This window comes from Symphalangus syndactylus, chromosome 6, assembly GCF_028878055.3.
Source record: "Symphalangus syndactylus isolate Jambi chromosome 6, NHGRI_mSymSyn1-v2.1_pri, whole genome shotgun sequence".
Classification (NCBI taxonomy): domain Eukaryota; kingdom Metazoa; phylum Chordata; class Mammalia; order Primates; family Hylobatidae; genus Symphalangus; species Symphalangus syndactylus.
Window position 1 is genome coordinate 36,470,335 of NC_072428.2, and position 16,131 is coordinate 36,486,465.

Genomic DNA, 16,131 nt, shown 5'->3' on the forward strand with positions numbered 1-16,131 from the left:
TGCAGGTGCTTACCCTTGTCCCACTCCACAGTGTTATAACCAGACATACTATTTTGCGTCACAAGGGCAATCGTCTACTACATCCCAGCCCACCCAAATATCTCCATCACACCTTCTTGTTACCCTGTTTAAATGATATCTGTCAACTCGTTCTAACCCTTCACTCTAACACCCATTCTTAGTGGGAGGTCAGGCTTTTCCACTGCCTTTCCACCTCCCTGGCTATTGCTCTTATATCAGAACCAGCATTTCTGTAACAATCTCTGAATCAAAAAGAACAACCCTTGGGAACAGCACCTGGGTCACCCAGCCCAGATCTCTGGGCTGGCAGCTGGATAGACAATGGCAGCCTGGTCCATGTGTCCTGGAGAGTCTTAGAGACCCTGAAGAAAAGCTTAGCCACATGCCTTCTGGGTGGCTGGCATTACATTACAGGAGCCAGAAACAAAACAATTTTTTTTCCTGGCTTCATACACACACAAAAAAATTGCATAAGTAATGTAAGCACTGCCAGGTCACCAAAGGGACCAATTATAAATCTCTACTTCTCTATTAACACAAAAATGAAGGAAAATGTGTTACCTCAAAATGTCATTAAGAGGAAGTCACTTACTAATTTCAGAGGCTTTCTCTCCTTCCCTCCCAATATTCCCTTCTTTATTTTCCTAGTAATTAACCAAAGTCAAAACCTTCTTCACATGCTTTGGTTTCAGTTCAGAAAAGTACATCAAGGCTATGAGGGCTCATTACCCACAGCTGAAATGCATATGGAACTATTCCTATATATTCCAACCTGCTTTCTCAAGGAAAGAATGGAACTTCTTGCCCTTGAGATTTTGGGGAATTAGTAGAAAATGGACATGACTTCAGTATCTGGGAGATGGTCAAATCTATGCCAGTTACAATTAATGGAAAGCAGGAGAAAGTCCTAGAAGTCCCTGAGAGTGGAAATGACTGCTATTTTCTAGCAGAAGGTGGTAATACTTTCATGTGAGTGTTAATGAGCTTTAGTCAGGAAAAAAAACGGAAGTTGTTAAGATGAGAATCAGTCCATACATGTAAAGAGCTGAAGCAAGCTGATGGATGTGTTAATTAGTTTGATAGTGGGGAATCATTTCATAATGTATGCATATATCAAGTCATCACATTGTACAGCTTAAATATATACAATTTTTATTTGGCAATTAAGCCTCCATAAAGTTAGGGATTAAAAAAAAAAGCTAAAGGAGCATTTGTCTTTTAAACACAGCACCTGGGAGCTCAGGAGTTCTGCAGGGCCCACAGCATCCTGGCCTTTGGGAGGGAGCAATATAACTACAGGGAAGCAGACAGAGCCCTTTAACCCACTGACCTCTTTTAATCTGCTTGTTAGCCTGGCTGTGGACAGGCCCAGGGGGTCTTTGACCAATGCCTCTCTGGGGAAAGGTCAAAGGTCAGGGGCACATTCCCTCATCATCATTATTCTCAATTATTCTTCATGCAGAGCCACTTTCTCCTTCATTTTGAGGAAGAGCCCCCATAAGTGTTTTCCAAGATGCTGAAGGGTGATGACCCAACCCATCCCCACTTTCCTCTCCACCTCCCTCCCAGGATGTCCCTGATCAAAGGGGCTAAGAGGGGATTGCAGTGAACAGAGAGGCCCCTCACAGAGAGAACTGCAGCAGTGAGCACAGGCATCTATACTGCACACTCGTGCAGACCCACCTCAGCAGCAGGCCCTGCAGCGCTCTAGGAGGCATCCAGGGTGTCTGATACAGCAGTTCAAGGCACAGCCTTTGCCATCAGACGAAGCAGCACTTCTAAAGTTACTAGCTCTGGAATCTTAGGCAAGTCATTTAACTCTCTGAGCCTTAATTTCTTTATCTGAATAATGGAGATAGTAATAGTTTTTATTTCAGAGGATTGTAGAGAAGATGAAATAGAATCATACACATAAAGCTCAAAGTAAAGGTTCAATACATGTTAGCTATTAATATGATTTTAGCAGTAATTTAAAAAAAACTTTCCTTGATGATAAATGTAACATATGAGCATTGCACAAAAGTAGAATATAAGGAAAAGTATAGACCAAAAACAAATAAACAAACAAACAAACGAAACAGTCCTGGTAACTTCCCCCCAAGAGTTTGGCACTATTGACTTTTGTGAATGTTTCTGTTGAGTCTTTTCTCTGTGTATGGAGAAATGCACACACTACTCGTTCATCCTGTCATCATAAGAGCAACCATTCACTGCCCACCAACTAATTGCAGAACCCGGAGCTCAAATCTGGATACATTTTTTTCCCTAATTTTTACTGTAATTCTGGGAGGCGCTGTAGTCTCAATTTACAATGAGAAAACCAAAAATCGAAGAGGTGAAGCAACTGGCCCTCGTCACAGGGCAGTGGCTCCTGTGCAGAGCTCCAGCTGCAGGTCTCTCTGACTGGACTACCTGCACTCCGTGCATTAGCACAGGCTGCCAGGGGGCCTCTCTCAGTGCCTTTCCTTTTGCCATTCTTGGACTCTACCACTCCTCAAATAATACCAGCTGCTCCAGAAGTGGCCTCATTGTTTCTCCTTACTCTGCCTAAGTCCAAGGAATTTAAAAGAAGGGAACTGGGGTGTGGAGGGAAGGTGGTAAGAATGTCAGAACCACCCACAGTATGCTCTGTGGCTGTGCCCCAAGCTTATCCCCTCCCAGTGGGTGCTTTGGGCCTGGGGAGTCACCTCCTCTCACTTTCATCAAAGGCCTGTGACGCTGTCAGAAGGGATTTGGACAGATGTAGGATCTACCAGCTACTGCCTTCTCTCCTAGGTGGGCAGGTGCATTTCTGACAATCTCCTGCAGAGATAACACATAAAGATGCAAGTTTTGCCTCTAATTACTCTGGGCCTTATTTCTGATCCAATTAGCCTTAAAATAGAACATGAAGCAAGACCTTTAATTCTACTATTCAAACAAAACAATGAATTTTCAAGCTGCGGGTTAACTGATTCCATGTTTATTGAAGTGCATCAATGATAAAAGTTCAGGCACCCACCTCTGGCCTCAGGCCCCATTCTGGAGCAGTTATTCACACACAATTGACTTCCAAGATGTTCCCAGGGAGCTCTTCCTGCTGAGGGCCACTAATGATTCAAAGGTAAGAAAGGTTTGTTTTCCCAGAGCCCATTAGAAGAACCAACCATTCACCCAACAGTACAACGTAGAGTGGGGACAGATCATGTCTCATTTACCATTGAAGAAAATAATGATAGTTCCCATTTAATAGACAAACATGCTTCAAACTCTATGCTGGATCATCTTCCTATATTATGCCATTTCATCTTTTCACAACCGGGGGAAAGAGAGTTGTAAAACAGCCTTTTACAAAAGAGGAAAACTGATTCAGGGATTAGTAAGTGGCAAGGCTGGAATTCAAACCAAAAATCATCTGCCAGCAAAATATTTCACAACGAACACAGGCACCAAGGCTGTGCTCTGCACAAAACACACAACGAATAAAGGGTAAATTCATCAATCAATAAGTGAATGAACAAGAAGCAAATTAATGATACTTCAGCTAATGATGTATCAGTGGTTCCTAGCATTCACAGAAAAGCCGAGGCTCATCATTGAGGATATCTGAGGCTATCTGGATACCAAGACCCAGTCATGCCTCTTCCCGCCTGGGCTCTGGGGCAGTGGGATACACGGGACAGAAACTGCTACTCCCTCAGGGCTTCCCAGTTGCTTGAGCTCCTCTAGCCCCTCCTCCACCTCATGGGGAAAGGGTATTTTGGTGGACCATAACTACCTTGGGTGGTCCTCACAGTTAATTTGAAAAGTGAGACAGCTCTAAAGATTCAGGCAGACCCAATAAAGGCTGACCTCTGACCCGTGTTGAGGAAACCTCCCTCCACAGACTCAACCGGCAGCAATATCGGAGTGGAGAAGACATCCCAGCCCTTACCATGGCCACCTGCCACCAAGCTCCAGAAGCCATCCCCTGGGAGGCTCCACGTTTTCCCTGCCTGGCAAATCATTCTTTTTCTTCTTTTTAAAAAAGCATTTAGGTTTGGCAACCTGACCCTATGCAGTTCAGATCAGGACCCAGCTTTCCTATGCTGCCTGTTAGAGTGGCATCTCGGGTATAGCTTGGAGAGAAATTATGTGAAACTCTGGCCTCTTCCACACCAGTCTGGTTGGAGAAAGATTCCAGGAAAGGATTAGGGAGCTGGAATCATGACATAGTACAGCAAAGGTGCATAACGTCTGCTAATGTTACAGCACATTAAATGAAGTTGTAAAATAGTAGCTTAAAGTTAGGCAGGCCAAACATAACACAAGAATTATGAAAAGCAAGGTGCCATTTTTCCAACAAATAAGTTCATTATATGAAGACCCAGCTTTGGTTGATTTAGCATCTTGGTATCCAATGCAGCTGCTGTGACTTTCTTTTCTTTCTTTTTCTTTTCTTTTTTTTTTTTTTTTTTTGGTAGCATCTTTGAAGACCTCACACCAGTAAGTATGCATTCCAGTTTATTAATCATACCTATTTCTTACTGAATCCTTTTTATATGCCAGGCAATTTACAAATATGATTTCTTATCCTGGCACTAGTTCTACAAGGTGGGAACTTGCCCCATTTTACTGAGAAGGAAACTGACATCCGAGGGGGTTAACCGACTTGGCCACAGCACTGGCTGACTTTAATGGGGGAATTATGGTCCCCACCAGTTGAAACTATCTGATAAAAAAACAATTCACAAAAGCAAAACCCAGAGATTTCCGATCACATTTCCTATTTGGGATGGAGAAACAACTCAGGCTTCTTTGGGCAGCAAGGAAAATCCTGCTATCCTCAGCTCTCCCGGGAGTGATAGGCGGTTATTTTTGAAAACGGAGGAGGGAAAAAGTACCTGCACCCTGGATGGTTCTTTGCAAGCTTGAAAGAGAACTAAGCCATTGTGAGAGGCGGGAGGAGGACGCGGTGCATACTCAGTCACTCGGGGCTCATGTATTCCCCACAGACAAGCCAAACTGCAATACGGATCAACAGCCATGTGCACCCCAAAGTATCAAGACACAATGGGGGCTCGGGAGAGGCGGACCACGCTGTGCCGGGACCGGCTGTGAGGGCGCAGACTTGCTCGTAGGAGACAATCCCAGCGTGTGCAATCCAAGATAGCTCCAGGAATTCGTAGGTGGAAGGGACGGAGAGATAATGCAGCCCAGTCCCACCCCCCTTCAATGACTCACAACCAGAGATATACACACATCGACTTTCCTGGTTTAAACACACACACCTCCCCTGAGATCTAGCTTCAAAACAATAAGGGAAATACCAAGTGCGGAATGCATTTCAGGGGCTTTCCACCACCCAGGCCAGTTCCTAAAGGGGATGGGGGGGGTGGGGGGTTAAAAAGTAGAGCAGCGCCCAGGGGGTGCGGTCTGCAATCCACCCTTACCAGCTTCATGGTGGTGTTATTCTGTTCCCAGCGCCACAGCATCACGCTCATCTTACTTCAGGGCGAGGAAGGAAGGGGCAGAGGAAAAAGGAGGAGGAAAAAAAAAAAAAAAAAGCCGAAGCACCTGCCCGCGCGCCCGGCAGGTCTGGCCGTCCAGTCCCGGGTCTCCTCTCGGCCGCGGCCCCTCCAGGCATCCCCGGCGCCCGCGGTCGCCTCGCCCCCGCCCCGGGGCCGCTGCTGCGCGCGGGGACCCTACCCTGGAGCCCTGCGCCCGCGCTGCTCGGCTCTCGTGCCTCCCTCGCTCGCTCCCCGCCGGCCTCCCCGCCTCCGCCAAATCAAACAACTCCCCCTGTGTCCAAGCGCCCGCTCCTCGCAGCGCGGAGGCCGCTGGGGCCGCGGCGGCCGGGGGCGGAGGGCGGGGGGGGGTCGGAGGCTGGTGAATTCCCCGCCCCGAAGCTGGCCCGCGGGCCGCCCTGCATGGCCCCCGGCGCTTCAATGGGCCCTTCGCCACTGCCGCGGGTGGGCGCGAAGGGGGAAAGATGGTCGGAGTTGGTGGGAGGATACTTAACTATTTCGGGGAGGGCGTGGGTAGTAGGGAGAGCCTTGGGCATAAGATGAGTAGGGGTGAGGCAGGGGGAAGGGACTGTGGAGCGCAGTTCGTGGCTCCAGGGTCCCCACGGGTTCTTAGGCCAGACACCAGCCGGCGCCTCACTATGCGCGCTCATCTCCATCTGCATTTTCTTTCTGCACAGAACTTACGCAAGTTGGCAGAGCCGCCTCCTCCTGGAGCAGCTGGAACTATGGCTGCAGGATGGATGCATTTCTGACCCCCGCAACTCTAACCACACACACACACACACACACACACACACACACACACACACCCTGCCCCAGCCCACACGCTGCGTCCCCAGCAACATTTTATTTCCTGCCACGTGAAGGACAGAGTTTGGGTATTTCCAAACACACCTGGCCTGGCCGCTGCTGGAGAAAGGCCATTCAAGGCCCTCTGGAGAGGAGGAGGGGTCAGGCGGCGACAGAGGAGGCAGCCTGTGGCCTTTATTTCCTCTTCTGCCTGGTCCACCTGCCACAGGCCCCCGGTGCCTTCCTTTGAGGGCTGAGGACCCCCCCACACCTTCCTGCCCAACCCTTGTCCTAGGTCCAGCATCCTCTCATCTGGCAGTCCCCAGCAACTTTCAGTATCCTGAAAAGGCTCAAGATTCCTTCAGCTCCCCAAGGCAAGATGGCACTAGCCACCCAGACCTCGGAGCTTGTTTCTGATTTGGGCAGCTATGACATCCTAGGATGGAAATCCTGGCTCTCCCCCACTGGTAGAGAGTTACAATGAGAAATCACGGATTGCCTTATTATATATTCATTTCCATAGTCAAAACTGTTCATAATGAGGAAAGGTGATAAAATTGGTCCTAATCTTTTTCATCCTAATCTTTAAAACATGTCAATTAGATCAACTTGTCACCCTACCTAAACCTTTCAGGACTTGATTTCCTTTCAGAGTTTAAAAATCCCAGCTCTCTTCTATGACCTGCAACCTGGTCTCCCACCCTCTGGCCAGCTATGTTGCAGCAACAGTGGCCTGCTTTCTTTTTCTCAAACACATCCAAATCATTCCTACCTGAGGACCTTTGCACGTGATAGTCCCAATCCCTGGAGCACTGTTTCCCCCTAGACTTGCCCATGGTCTCATGTCTAATGGCACCTCTTCAGGGAGACTTCTGACTCCTAATGTCGAAACTTCTCGTTCCCACACTCTCTTCCACTCCATCACTGTTGTCTCGTCGTCATTGTTTTGCCTACTAAGTTAACTTAGCTAACCTGTATTCTTGTTTCTTTTCTGCCTTGTCCCACTAGACTACAAATTCCAACAACCTTGTCTGTTTTGTTTCCCTACTATTCCCCAGTGCTCAGAACAATGTGTGACCCATAGTGGGAGCTCAGTAAATGTTTCCCAAATGAAAGGCTGTTGATGATTGTCCTAGTGTAAGTCCATGCAGCTTCCTCTACAGCTAGGACTGAGCCAGACCCAGGCAGCAGATTCCACATCCTGCCTCGGACCCTAACTTAGACTGAACGACAAGAGGCCCTTCTATGTATATCTGTACACATATTTCTGAAGAATGAAACAGAGGCAGCAATATTTGCTGTCTCAAGGGAAGGGCCACAGGCTAGGACAACATATCAGAAATGAGAGAGCATGTGTCATTTGAAAAAGCATATTCTGTATTAAAATATATTTATATATTTGGAAAACAAATCCTAAAATAATTTTTCCAAAAATAAAGCTTGACAAATTTTATTGGCTAAGAGAGCAAAACACAAGATATCTCTATCACAGCTTTTTAAAGCCTAGAGTTCCTTGGAGTCGAGTGGGTGGATAAAGAATCCAAAATCCTGATTGTGTGAAAATGCTGCAAGATCAGGGATTTATACATTTTTTGGGAAAACATCATTAGGTTCATTATACTTTCTAGGATAGCCACAACATTTACGAACTATACATCTGCAGAAAGTCATTGAATGAGCAACTAGTTTCCAATCTTTGCTGGAAAAAGGTGAAAAAATACCACTCATGGTACAAGGAGAGAAGGGAAGGTGTGGAGGGAAATACAGAAGGTACCTGCCTCAGCTTTAATTAAAGAGAATAAAGCCTGTGACCTTTCCCTTCAGATCTCACACACCTTAGGTCGTAGGTATTCTAGCTCATTTAGCAAACACTCCTTGAGCATCTACCGTGATGCATTTACCCAGCTTTGCCGAGGGTGTTGAGAATCAGGGAGGATTCCTTGTCTGGGGTATGTGTGTGTGTGTGTGTGTCCCCACCATGCACACACACAGTCTAGTAAGAAAATGGACAAATACACCAACAGTGCAATGTAATGCAACAGGTGCTACAAAAGAGGGCTGTATAGTATACAGCTGGGTCATAAAGAAAAAAGCTGGCTGAGCGCAGTAGCTCACACCTGTAATCCTAGCACTTTGGGAGGCCAAGGTGTGAGGATTGCTTGAATCTAGGAGTTCAAGACCAGACTGAACAACATAGTGAGACCTTGTCTCTATATAAAATTTTAAAAATTAGCCAGGTGTGATTGTGCATGCCTTAGTCCCAGCTACTTGGAAGGCTAAGGTGGGAAGATCATTTGTGCCCAGGAGTTCGAGGCTGCAATGAGCTATGATGGTTCCACTGTACTCCAGCCTGGGCAATAGAGTAAGACCTCTGCAAATTCTGCAAAAAGAAAAGAACAATGCACAAGGCTGGGGAGCATGGAAGGACTTCACAGAGGTGATGCTGACCTGCTTCTGGCAGGTTTGACAAGAGGAGAGAAGCATCTCAGGAAGGTGGAATAGCATGTGCAAGGGTGTAGAGGGGTGAAAGTTCATGGCAGATTCTGTGTGTTCACATCACATGGGGTTATTTGGTAGGCTGGGACAAGCAAGATTGCTGTAAAGGACACTCTATTCTTAATTCTTATAAATCAGGGGAATGATTTGTCCAAGCTCCCATTTTAAGAAGACCTAGTAACAGCAAGAAGATAGCTTTAAAAAGGTAGAGGCTGGAGGAAGGGAGACCAATTAGATGTCTGTTGAAATCATGCAGGGGATGGGTATGAGGACCCAAGCAAGAAGAGGTGAGTGGAAGAGATGACTGATATCACCAGCATGATGGTACAGGTGGTTCCAAAGGGTAATGGCTGTGAGTTCACAGGTGTCAGGACCCTGTAGATTTGCAGAGACAGAAGTGGCTTCTTAAAACCTCCTCATCCACCAAACCTCTCCTACCACCTTTCTCCTTCCTCCTATTTCCATAATCTTCCACCAAGACCTTTGATGTGAAGTAGCGGAAAGAGATCAGTCTGTGTTGACCACATGGAACAATGCTTGTGAAGATCTGCCCTGAAGTGTGGTCTGGTTCCCTCCAGCTGTTGGCCTCTTTTTTCAGCTCATGGCTTTCTGATCCATCCCCTGGGCCTGACTGCTAGCTTAGCCTATCTCCCTGAGCATGACCATTCTTGAACTCTCATGGTAGCCATGAGGTAGGGCCCCAGTGTTCTGGTACTGTGGAGCCCCTGGTGGGGCTGACTCCTCAGAGTCTGGATCTGCCTTTCACTGAGTGGTGTCCTCTGTTCCAGACCTTTCCCATCCCACCATCCAAGAGGCCTGTCCCACATCGTTCAATCACTCAACACTCCCATGTCTGCCTCCCATGCTTCTCTGAATTTTCGGCACCTGCCCAGCTGTGGCAGCCACATGATAAATATCTCCTGAATGAAAGTTGGACTGTCCATCTTGCTCATCAAGGCAGAATGAAGAGGGGTTCAGGCCAGGAGGCAGGGTTGAGGCCTGGCATCCCAAAATGTGCCACTGGTGTTTCCTCGAGCAAGAGCTACTCATCATTGGACCTTCTTTTCTTCACTAAGAAACTGATGATCTATAAAGTTCCTTCTCACTCCTAAATTCTGCAAGTCCAGCCCCTGTCTGATAAACTAATTTGTGTCCAGCTGTTAATGGCTTAATGTGTTTCCCAGATAACGTATTTCAGTTTAACAGGGGTCTTCCACTCTTTCAGCCAAAGCGATGACTAATGGGAAAAAGCTCAGACACGGTGGGGGCCGGCCAGGGGAACTTCAGACAAAGTAGGCTCTCTAGACTGCTCCCATGCATGATGTGGGCTGACGCCTCTCCACCCACGCATGAGGCAAGGCTGATGGGGGGATGTCAGCTTTTACATGGTCTTAAAATGACAAAAGAAGGATCAGAAGCAGTGTGGCACCCCATGGGGAGGAGGGAATGAGCTAGATAGCTTGTCAGAGCGAGCCCATTTTGCCTCCAAATAGCTGGGCTTGAATATAAAAATACCACAGAAGAGCTTCACATTGCCTGTCACATGAAAATCCTAGCCATAGTAGTGGCTATTTATTGAGCATGGTACAGGACACCTTTCACTTACTCATCACAGCAATACTGAAAAGGATCCTTTTTCCTATTTTGCAGATAAAGGCTCAGAGAGGGAGAGTGATTGGTCCTCTTCATCTGACTTGAAAGCCACCAAACAGGAGTAAAACTCAGGCCTCCCTGCCTGGTCCCCTATTTCTGCAGTTGTCTGCATTACTGTCATATTACATGCAGGAAATGAAACCCCAGAAATGCCATCTCTGGGATAATGAAGGCAAACTGTGTGCAGACATTTTTGCAAGTAGCTTAAAGACTTAAAGTCTCTTTCCTTCTCCGGGGGTACCCAGAGACCTTGGAAAGAAAGGAAGAAGATGTATGAACATTAAAATAAAAAGCTTGTGGAAGTACACAGCTGGTAGGCTTTTCAGAACTTGAGAGTCGAATTTAAGAAAAGCACTAATCCTTCCTAGAGAAGAAAGGACTCCTGTCCACAAGCCAGCGACAAGGAAGGCCTGAGCACAAGAGGTGCCGTCTCCCCTCCATCAGCCTTGGAGGGGAGTAAGCCTCCTACCAAAATGTCAGCCTTGGAACACTGGGGTCTGCAGGGGGTTGAAGGCCGTTGGAGGGTTTGAAAGTAAGATGTATGGCTTTCAGGAGGGCAGACACAATGTCACACTGACAAGCCTATGAATGAATGAATACGCCCCCAGAAAGGGCTGGGTTGGGCCAGCAAAGGATTTCTCTCCCTCCTCTCTTCCCTTTTCTTTTTTCTTGAGATAAAGAATTATGTAAAGGGATCTCCCCATTGCGCATACTAAATGCCACTGCATTTAGTATGTTCCCTTGACAGGGTTTAATTTGTCACTTCCTGGCTCCCCCCACAACTCAGATACTTTCTTCCTTCTAATGGTGGGGGTCAAGAATTTCTGGGTGGAGTAGTGTCTCCTATCACCTCTCCCAATGTCCCTGTGGGCTGCCTACTCCTCTGGAGTAGGTCATGTATGGTCACACCTCCATGCCTTTGCTCAGGCTGTTCCCTCAGCATGGAATGTTTTTCCTTCCATTCTCTACCAATTGATATCACGTTGATCTTTCAAGACTCAGAGCAAAACTAACTGCTGGTGAATTCTCAAATCCTTACCACTCATCAGAAGTATGTATATGCTCTTAGTACTTTGTTTCTATCTCCTCTATGGCCTTTATAACAGTACAACTCTTCTTATGGTAGGGGAGGGGTGCGTTTCATTTGTTGTTATGGATGTCAGCAATGACATTAATATTATTACAACTGGATTATAAGTTGCTTAGGGACAGGTACTCTATCTTATTCATCTTTGTATACTCAGAATAGTACTTGGCTTATCATTGGTATAATTAAATAGAATTAACAGATTCAGTGTCAGGGCTATAGGGAATTTAAAGATCATCCCATCCTACTCCCTAATTTTCCAGAAGAATCTGAGTCCCCTAGATAGACCCGTTTCCACTGTACCATCAAAAATGTAATGAAAATAAACTGCACTGAAACGGGAAGCCAAAAATACTAGGCATAAAGGCATCTTGGGTGAGACCTCAGGAAGAAATCAGAAATTCATGATGCCCTTACTAGGCTAAAGATTCACTTGTTTGCTGGGAATCTGGATATGTACTTGACATTTTCTTTTAAATATTACCAGAAGGAGAGCTTTTGGAGAGTGAAGATTATGTGTCATTTCTCTCTATAGCCCTCAAAACGCTTGAAACATAGAAGGTGCTCAGGGTAAAAAATAAGTTTCAGGATGAATGAATGAATAATTGAAGACTAATTTGGAAGCTCCAGGGTAAGTGGTTTTTTACGTATTCAAGCAGACAAACTGGTCCCAAGCAATCCAGGGCACATACCCCAAGAGCAGACATGCTATTCCCATGAATCCAAGGGTTGCCAGGTGCCCCTGGAATTTATTTGCTCTGTTCAACATCCGGGGCCTGAGGACTCCTTCTCCAGCCCCCTCCCCACCCACCACCTCAATGCAGCAGATAAGGGCTGAAATTGTGCAATCTTTGGGAGACTTCTGACCCCCTTTTAAGGGCCTCCGTGCTGCTGGTCCTCCCTCCTCCCACCCTCCCAGGAGCTGCACCTCTAGGGTCAGGGCATGGGGACCTGTGGTCATTTTGGGAAGTGCCTTAAAGACTCATTTTGGGCATATCTAGTCTACTCAGGTGGGCTAGGGGTTCATCAAGGTGAAACAAAAAATTTTTTTTAAACTTAAAAAAAATTCCTGCCACAGAACTGTGGGCACAGAAATATGGATAGCTATTGCTGAAGCACTTTTAAAAGTTCAATGGCTTCTAACTTTTGTCCTCTGTTCTGGTTTTGTATTTGAATGATTCAGAGAAACCGTTTAGAAAGGAGTTGCCCTCAAACTCTCACTGGGTTGCATTGGTTTGTTGGTTTTTTGTTTTGTTTTGTTTTCAGTGGTTGTGGTTTGGTGAGGGTGAGGGTTGGTGTGGTTTTGTTTATTTTATTTTCCCTGTAGGATCAGCCCTTTCATTCTTGGCCAGTTCTGGTCACTAGGGATTAAGGTTAGCAATTTAAGAAGGAGTGTCTTTCCCAAAGGGCTGTGGTCTATGTTTCCTGGGAACTACTGAGGAACTGAGTGCCTCCCTAATAATCTTTTTGCGTAGGGAATGTGGTTGCTAAAAGTTACCTGATTGAACAATTAAAGGAAAACAAATAGCCTTGAAGTGGGTTAAAAAATTATTACCTGATGGGAGGCTTGGGAAACCTTTCCCTTAGAACAAAAACAGTAGGTAAACTAACTTGATTTTTGTTAGGCATCTTAATCCTCCCAGGAGATGGTTGTTTGCAAGCACACATACACAACAGTGGACACAATCTACTCCAGGGCTTCCTTCTTCACCCAGCCCAGGAGAGAGTGCCTCCACTGAGCACCACTGGGGTGGGGGTGGATGCTGGCACTCTGGGTCTGGTCCACAAACATGAGTTGAGGGAGGAAACAGGTGCACCAGCAGAAACAGAGTGTATCTGCAATCACACTCTATCCAAAAGTCCAGAGAGGACAACCTGGGAATTCCCAAAATGAAGGTGCCATTGTTTAGCAAAGGAAAATTTCAAGTGCTGCTAATGACTTGCTTTTGGCTTCTGTGCAGGTACATGACATTGCATTGGTCGTAATTACTGCTGCTGTTGATTGGCCTCAGCAGTTCTGGGCATTTCTCAGATTGTAGATCAGAACCAGTAGGGAGGTCCTCCAGAGCAAACTCAATTCCTTTCCACAGCTTCCTTCCTGGTCATATTCCAGTGAAATTCCAACATCAAGAACTCATGATAACCTGGTTTTATGTTTTTCAAAAACACTTTCACATCCGTTATCCTGGCAGTTATTCTTAGAACCGCTCTGTGAACTAAGCTGAATGGCTGGCATGGTCCCATTTTCCTGAGAAGGACACTGAAGCACAGAGGTTGAATGAGCTGTCCAAAGTTGCACAGCTGCCTAATGAGAGGTTCACACTAGGCCTTAGACCTATTAGCTCCTATCCAAATACCCTCCTCATAGGTTCTCAAGACAAGTGGGCTTTACACAATAATGTTATTATTAGCAAAAGTCCTAGGCACTATCTAAGTGCTTTATATAAATCACCATCTTCAGTCCTCACAATAAACCTTTGAATATGGTACCACTGGCATTTTACAGTACAATGGAGGTACACAAGTGTTAAGCAAATTGCTAATTGTCACACAGCTTATAAATAGTGTGGCTGGAATTGCAACACAGGCCTGTCAGACTGCATAGCCTGGGACCTAAGCTTCTGTGCCTTTCAGCATATTTCCTTAGACTAGTCCCTGCCATCCCTCCTCCACCCCATGGAGTCCACATAGAACTAGCCTGCCTCGAAACAGCCCTTTGGATATTTGAGGACAAGTGCTAAGGCTTCCCAAATCTTCTCTAGGCCAGGACAAAGGCCCCGGTTCTTTCAATACTTATTCTACCTCTTTTCCGTCCTTTTGCCATACCAGTCCATCCTTGAAAAGGCTCCTCAGGCATTCTCGGAGGGGTGCCCGGAAGCCCTTATCGGCTACTTTTTGTTGACTGAACTCATCAAACTCTACTTCGCTGACTGATATTAGGCAAGCACAGCAAATGGCACCATGGGGCTGTGCTGCTGTGAAGGGGGGTGAGAAGCCCCCAGAGGAAGGGCTGCAGAGAGGAAGTGCTGACTCCTTTTTCTTCTCTCCTTCCCGATGAGAACATGGAAAAAAACAGCCTGCCCTTCAGAGATTGCCTCCCTGCCTCTGCTTTCTCAAGGAAATGTTTTTCCGAGAGCCACTCAACGTGCGTGCAGGACGCCCATCCTGGATGAAGAAGTTCCAACCACATGTGTCTGCTCTTCATAACCTGGAGGAGACCCTGTGCCCTGGCATCTCTCCTTGTTTCCCTGGATTGCTGAGGATTTGCTGTCCCAGCTGGAACCCTTAGCTCTTAGAGCTGGTAAACATCAGGCTGTGCTCAGGCTCCGCAGCTTCTCTGCAGTTGGCAGGGATCAAGCCCGTCTGCAGGGAAGAGATAGATATGGGTCTGTTTTCACTGGACAGACTCGTGGTTATCTTCCCGAAGGAAGCCTAGGGGGCTGGGCTGGGAGCCTGGAGATCTGCACTGCAGGCCCTCAGGGTCTGAGTGCATCCTCCAGAGACAAGCTGCTTGAATTGAAGTTCTGGTCTTTCCTGGAAAACTATGTGACTTGGGGCAAATTATTTAAATTTTTCATGCCCTGCTCTCTCATCTGCACATGCAGATTATAATGATACCCGTCCTCAAGATTGCTGTGGGGACCATGTGAGATATGCATGTGAACACTGGGCACAGTGCCTGTCACATGATCAGTGCTCATTGAATGTTTATTGTTCCTGTTGGTATTATTGCTTTATACAACTTGACTAGGGATCAAGTTATACATGGCTAGAGCATTTTTAACTTTGCAAGGACTTTCATTATTCTCTCATTTGATCCTAATAATTCATTGAGGTGACAACATCAAGGTTTACCATTACAGTTGTGTAGGAGGAAACACTAAAGCCCAGAAAGGTGAAGTGACTGGTTCAAGGTCACAGTGTAGACCCATGATTAGATCCCAGACCATCTGACCTCCTGCCTTAGGCTCCTGAGATAGGGCTGTGACGAAGTTTGACATATACTATCACTGCATTTTCCCTCCTGTTATGTAGCTGTCTTATTTACTAAAAGCAAGAGCTACACTCATGATCTAGGACATAAAATTCCCAAATTTGGATATGTACAGGCTACCCTGATCTATACACCCCAGTTTCTATCCTAAGGGAAGTCCAAGGAAGAGATTCTTGTATGTTTTCATTCCCTGACCTGGTTCCCGGGCCAAGGCTGGTCCAGTCCCTGCCTGGTGCATGAGTCAGTTTATAGCCTGGCACACTACCCAGTCCATCCCATCCTGGGACATCAGGTTCAACCAAGACTCATCATCTGACTATGAGCCACAACTCAAGGGTGTAGGGTACCAAGTCCTCCTGGAGCCTTCCACAGGATCATCCCCTGCAGTCCACCCCCGAAGGGGCCTTTTATGATTGCCCTAGGAAGGGGCCCAGGGTCTCTTTTTCAATGACCCAAATCCAAGCTCATTTCTCCTGAGGCCTTTGGACTATAGCAAAGCAGGGTGGGAGAAGGAGGTGGAAGGAGGGTGTAGCTGGCTGCTCCAGATGCTTCCCTCTAGTTGCCAATCCCAAGCAGCCTACAGAAGGAGATCCCAGGGGTAGGAG

At 46.6% G+C, this 16,131-nt stretch overlaps 1 protein-coding gene across 8 annotated transcripts in view; it reads right to left on the bottom strand.

The window, feature by feature from the left end:
* The window catches only part of NAV2 (neuron navigator 2), a 782,645-nt gene that overhangs the window by 336,495 nt on the left and 430,019 nt on the right, over positions 1–16,131 (bottom strand). For 2 of the 8 annotated variants that reach the window (XM_063641915.1, XM_063641914.1), the window contains exon 1: positions 5,433–5,592. The exons of the other annotated variants lie outside the window; for them this stretch is intronic. In XM_063641915.1, coding sequence (XP_063497985.1) covers positions 5,433–5,483 — 51 coding nt within the window. In that variant the 5' untranslated portion in view covers positions 5,484–5,592. Of the gene's footprint in view, positions 1–5,432; positions 5,593–16,131 lie in introns of those variants that run through there. 8 annotated transcript variants of the gene reach the window in all.